The sequence below is a fragment of the Anolis carolinensis genome, chromosome 6 (genome assembly GCF_035594765.1).
Source record: "Anolis carolinensis isolate JA03-04 chromosome 6, rAnoCar3.1.pri, whole genome shotgun sequence".
Taxonomy (NCBI): Eukaryota; Metazoa; Chordata; class Lepidosauria; order Squamata; family Dactyloidae; genus Anolis; species Anolis carolinensis.
The window spans coordinates 68089606-68095707 of NC_085846.1; the positions used below are offsets into that span (position 1 = coordinate 68089606).

General features: G+C 42.3%; 1 protein-coding gene across 2 annotated transcripts in view; it reads right to left on the reverse strand.

Moving 5' to 3' along the window:
* The window catches only part of LOC100563610 (phospholipase A and acyltransferase 3), a 192691-nt gene extending 186810 nt beyond the window's left edge, over positions 1 to 5881 (reverse strand). The window contains exons 1-3 of one of the 2 annotated variants that reach the window (XM_062957329.1): positions 5624 to 5881; positions 1116 to 1215; positions 9 to 274 (exon numbers count right to left, since the gene is read on the reverse strand). In XM_062957329.1, coding sequence (XP_062813399.1) covers positions 9 to 274; positions 1116 to 1215; positions 5624 to 5641 — 384 coding nt within the window. In that variant the 5' untranslated portion in view covers positions 5642 to 5881. The remainder of the gene's footprint in view (positions 1 to 8; positions 275 to 1115; positions 1216 to 5623) is intronic. The other variant, XM_008112776.3, reaches the window with a different exon arrangement.
* Positions 5882 to 6102: the final 221 nt, after the last annotated feature.

The following is a 6102-nucleotide window of genomic DNA, read 5'->3' on the forward strand; positions in this document are numbered from 1 at the left end:
CTACATACCTGGCCACTTTCAGGATGCCCGTAACGTAGGTCGGTAGCAAAATGCTCACAGTTCATTTTCAACAGATTGTAGTCTATTTTTTCTCCAACCATTTGGAGTGCAGTTATAACTATTTCCCATATGGGTTTGGGCTTGTGTTCTTCATCCAGCTTATTGTTGACTCGCCACTTATTTTCCCCTGAGGCTTCTGAAAGCAACTGACACTTCACTACTGCCTTTTGTGTTCTGACAGACAGAGAAAGAGGTGGATTTTCACGAACCTCATCTAAGAACAATAAAAACAAACACAGAAATAGTAGTTCTTAGTTCAGAATGTTCTGCGTTTCATTAATAATATACAGTGTTCCTTAACTTATCATGGGGGTTACGTTCAAGGACCAATAAGTAAAAATCTGCAAAGTAGGGACACTATATTTTTATTTATGCATGATCTTAGTAGTTATACACTATTTTAAGTCTTTATCAACCAATCATCTGTTGATAAATCGCCTCCTTCTCCCCCGTTGCTGCTTGGGTTCCTTTTCTTCAGCTTCTCCTTCCTCCCTTCCTTAGGCTGTAAATTGTAATTTTTTATGATTTATAATAGCCGTTTAGAGTTTACTGAAAAACCACAAAACAGCGAATCCGCGAAAAGCAAACCACGAAGTAGTGAGGGAACACTGTAACTCTAACTAGACACTTATTTTATATTCCATTTTCCCCCCACGTAAACATCTTTAATGAAAAAATAAATAGTGTGAACATTATGGTGTCACAGAAACGAAAAGGAGATGCTTGGTAAGATCACTGAGGGCCCATCAACACAAAATCCAGCCCTAGCGCACTTCTAGACATACGTTAAACCCACTTCGGAGCACGTTTAAAGAAACCCACTGTGAAGCGGGTTTAAATCCCCACACCCCAGCTTTATCCGTTGACTGTCCCTGTGCCATCCTGAAAACTTTCAGGCCACCCAACCCCTGCCAAGCCTTGAAAATGGACCATCACCCTTATCTTGGCTGTTACTGGAAGCCTTTGCCAATGACGGGAAAGGCACCTACACAACTTGGGGAGGGGAGGGAATCTTCTTCTCCGTAAAACCTTTTTTTTCATTCTTCCAGTCTTACCATCGGAAACCAGATGCACCACATATCCATCATCAATATAGACGGCCCAATGTTTGTAAAGAACTCGGTCAATCTCAATCAGGTCTCCTGGTTTTGGCTCCTGCAAAAATAAAATGAGACAAGAAATAACCTTACCTGGGAAGCTCTAATTCTACAATATTTCTTGTTGCTAAGCTTTTTGTAAGGATGGTATGTGGATCACCAATTAGCATCTCAAATGCAGTTGTCATGTTGATACCTCATTGCCTGTTGTATCAATATTTTATTTCAATTGCAGCCTTGGGAGACTGAGGCTGGATTTACACTGCCATCCAGATTATCAAACTATAAAATCCAAATTATTTAATTTGAACTGGATTATATGGTTCCACTCTGCCATATAATCCAGTTCAAAACAGATTATCTGGATTTTATATGGCAATGTGCTTTGAAGGTACTATTTTAAAGGAACTATTTCTGAAGATGATGCGGTCAACTGGGCTTCTGGGACTACGTTTTAATTTTCCTTAGCAAATGTCTACTGGCAGGAGAAGAGGAAGCAGGAGGAAAGAAAATCATAGTTGTGTTCCCTGTCTTCTTGAAGGCTTGGCTGATATTGCATGGAGGAGCCAAAGAGGCCCAGGGACAGAGGAGGAAAGTGAGAAGGAGAAGCAGCTTTTAAAAGCAGCTGAGAAAATGGAACAGCTAAGGATTAACTAGATTCATCCAATTCAAACTAGCATAGTTGGATGGTGTGTTATCATAAATATCATAAAGTCACTCCTTGGGTAAACTAGTCAGTCGGCGGCAAGGCTATCAAAAATAGGGATGGGACTTCCTCGGCACACTAAGGGCCCTTCCACACAGCCCTATATCCCAGAATATCATGGCAGAAAATCCCACATTATCTGAGTGTGGACTCAGATAACCCAATTCAAAGCAGATATTGTGGGATTTTCTGCCTTGATATTCTGAGATATAGGGCTGTGTGGAAGGGCCCTAAGCCACCAATAAGCTTTTCTCTGATCAAACTAAATAATATTTAAGGCAGCACACCATTCAAATATTCTAGTTTGAGAAGGATGAATCCAATTAAGATTCTGATGTCCCACTTTCTCAGGCCCCTTCTACATTGCCACTATCAGATTATCAAATCAGTTAATCCACATTATCTACTTTGAACTGGATTATATGAGTCTACACTGCCATATAATCCAGTTCAAAGCAGATCTCTGGATTGTATTTAGCAGTGTAGAAGGGGCCTCAGTTACTTTTCATATGTCTCACTTTTTCTCTCCTCCTCTGTCCTTGATTTACTTCAGGTGCTACATACTGAGTTTAAAGTACAGGCAGTCCCTGGATTACAAACATGCCACTTACAAATGACTCATAGTTAAGAATGGGGGTGAGACAACAGGAAGTGAGAGAAATCCTTTGAAGGGAAATTCACTCCTGAAGGAGTTATCATGGGAAAGGTGTCTCAACTGAAGATTTATCAACAATCCTTGTTTCCACAGCAAACCAATATTTCAAAATCCATTTATCACAGGGACAGAAAGTGAGGCTGAAGCTGGAAAGTTTGGAGTTTTGGCAAACCCATGGATTCCGAGAGAAAAAGCCTGGCAAGTTCCGCTAACTGTTAAATGTTTTAAGACAAAAAAAATTGGATCTCACTAGCATGAAGGCAAGCGACAGAAATTTTATTCAATCTGCAGAAGTGATGCTCACATGGCAACAAATGCTTGAAGTATGTAAGCATACTGAGTATAAAAAGGCAGGCATCTTTATACACAAAAACTCCATGCATTAACATTTCTACCCACTTGAAATTCCCTCCCAGCCCACTGATTGGTCCATTTGGAGAAGCCAGCTGGCTTTTTCCGGGCCTCTAATTGGTCCGGAGGCCAGACCTTGCCAGCTCGCTCCCTGATAGGCTGCAGAGGTGATGATGCAATCAGGATTCCCCTCACAGCTGGGCAGGGAATCCCTGGAGCCTCCAATGGTGATGTGAGGGACAGCTTGGGGTGGAGAGGTCAAGTTCTCCTTAGGGGATGTTGCAATGTTAAGCCCAAGACAATGAAGGTCTGGAAAATTGAATGAGTGGATTACACGAGTATTGAGTCCAGGATTCAGGAACAAAGGAGACTTGGTAGACCCAAGTACGTTCTCAGGTGAGGGACAATGACAGGGTTCCGCATGTCAATAGGAGACTTGAGTGGATTATCGGTGTCTCCTCTCAGGTCATTGTCCACAGATGGTGTTGATCTCCCAGAGGAAAGTTTGGGGTGGCATGTTGGAGCCCTCCTGCTGTTTGTCAACACGTGTTTTTCTCAAATTGATGGTTATCTGAAAATGGCCGGGACGAGGAGGGTTCCTAGAGTGAGACTGTTTAGAAGTTACTGGAATTCATTTATGCTTTCTAGAGAGGGAATTCCAGAGCCAGGGGGCCACCACCGAACTCTCATTGACCACCAACCATGCTTAGGAGGGAGATGGGACTGAGAGAAGGGCCTCCCTGGAAGATCTCAGAACCTGCATAGCTGGAGTTACTCAGAACCTGCATAGCTGCATAGCTTGTTCGTAATTTGGGGACTGCCTGTACTGAAATAGTCTATACTCCGTTAACTCAGTCCCCTTTTACACTGCCAGATAATCCAGGTTATCACACCAGATGATCCACATTATCTGATTTGAACTGGGTTATCTTAGTCTACACTGTCATATAATCCAGTTCAAAGCAGATAATGTGGATTGTATACAGCAGTGTAGAAGGGCTCTCAGCAGGAGGGGCAGGAGAGAAGGAGGCATAGGTTTGACCTGTCCAGTAATCTCTCCCCCCGCCCCCCGGCCATTTCTTTCTTTCTTTAAAGTAAAATAAAGGTAAAGGTTTCCCCTGACGTTAAGTCTAGTCATGTCTGACTCTGGGGGTTGGTGCTCATCTCCATTTCTAAGCCGAAGAGCCGGTGTTGTCCGTAGACATTTCCAAAGTCATGTGGCCGGCATGACTGCATGGAGCACCGTTACCTTCCCGCTGGAGCAGTACCTATTGATCTACTTACATTGGCATGTTTTCAAACTGCTAGGTTGACAGGAGCTGGAGCTAACAGCGGCCGCTCACGTCGCTCCCGGGGTTTGAACCTGGGACCTTTCGGTCTCCAGCTCAGTGCTTTAACGCACTTTGCCACCGGGTTTACGGAGCAACATGTATTAAAAGATCGAGGAAACCGTTTGACAACACATAAAACTATAAATGTTTGTCAATAGTATTGTACTTTATTTGGCTTTACTTAATTAAGCACATATATTCCAGGAGTTCTTTTCTTAACACAGTTGTTTTGAGAATTGGCTTAGCCACATTGTTTTGACCACACTGATGTTGGGAGAGAAGTGGGCAAAGTGGGAGGGAAAGTAGCCAACGAATGCTCCCTCGCTCACTGAAGGATGGCATGGAAGAGCTCTTTTCTTGACCTCTGCTGGATTTCTTTATAGCAGTGGTTCCCAATCACTGGTCCCCAATAACTAAAATATGGTCCACGGCCATACACCACTGCAACAAGAGCGGCTGGTCTCACGAAACCCTCATATAGTGCAGAGACAACGGGGATATAGTGAGGGGAGAGGCTGACTACCCACAAAAGACGCAACAACAAGTCTCCTGACTGCTGCTTCTCCTCCCTCCCTCTGAATGGAGCCATTCAATGTGGCGCCTGGAAGCGGGGACGCCTTGGTGTGTTTGTTTTTAGGCCTGTTTCTGGGGTTATTTGGGGTGTTCATTCAGAAAATTGCATTGGATAGACCACATTAGCTCTAGATTATTAAATATGGTTTTCTGTGGGCGACCAGATGGCAACTACTGGATGGCATATCTTCTGTATTATAAACTGGAGCTGATGTGGTCTATCCAATGCAATTTTCTGAATCAACACCCCAAATAACCAAACCAAATCTAAAGCTGACCAAAAATGGATTCATAACCTTTTTAGTACTAATGCTGGAGAGTGGTCCCTGCTCAAAGGGGTCCCTGATAAAAAAACAAAAAAAAATGGTTGGGAACTACTGCTTTATGGTATATAGTCAGAAGGGTTCCCCCTTCCTTCTCCCTCCTTTCCACACATTTACAGTAGTTTCCTGCTTCACCTCCTCTCTTTTGACATTGCCGTCATTCCTTTAAACAATTAATATTACAAAAAAATCAGCTTAATTTCCCCTCTCCTCGCCATACACACAACTGCTCTCCAATCAGCAAAAACAACTTTTGAAGCCAGTAACAGCCCCTTGCAGTTCTTCCCACTGTATGCTATGGCATACTCTGATTTGCAAAGACAAATATGGGCTAAATTTGCAGTTCTGATTGCCCAGACACACACTGTCTGCTGCTACGCTTTTTCACAGACCAGCCACCCTTCTCTGCAGCTGCTCCTTCTACAGTGCCTGGGAAACAAGGAAGAAACAGTGTTGTGTACATGCCAAATCCAGCAATACAAACATAAAACAGAGTTATATTTCTAAAGAACTTGCATAATAATTACCAAATTTTCCTCAGCCATGGCCTTTCTCCTTGGGATCTTAGCTGCCTCTGAGTTACTTTCGTTTTCCTTTTCCAAATATATAGCCCTGTGGACCTCCTAGGTATGCTGCTGTTTTTGTTTTTTCAGCTTCAGGGGAAAAGGACAAAGACACATTTCCATTGTAGTTTAAGGATAATCCACAGGCTTGGCAAAGGTGTTACCCACTATGCTCAATAAATGTGACTAAAAAGCAAAAATATACTATTCTAGGAGTAAGAACATGATTTATACTAGCCTTAATGAAGTATAGACTTATCATAAATGCACGTTATATTATCCTTCTATGTCTCTCTGTTAACCAAATGATGACATACTGCTTGGAAATCCTGACTATTTGTATTATTATTATTATTATTATTATTATTATTATTATTATTATTATTATTATTATTCCAACTGTTGTACCGGAACAACAATGATTGTTTAGTTTAACTTTAACA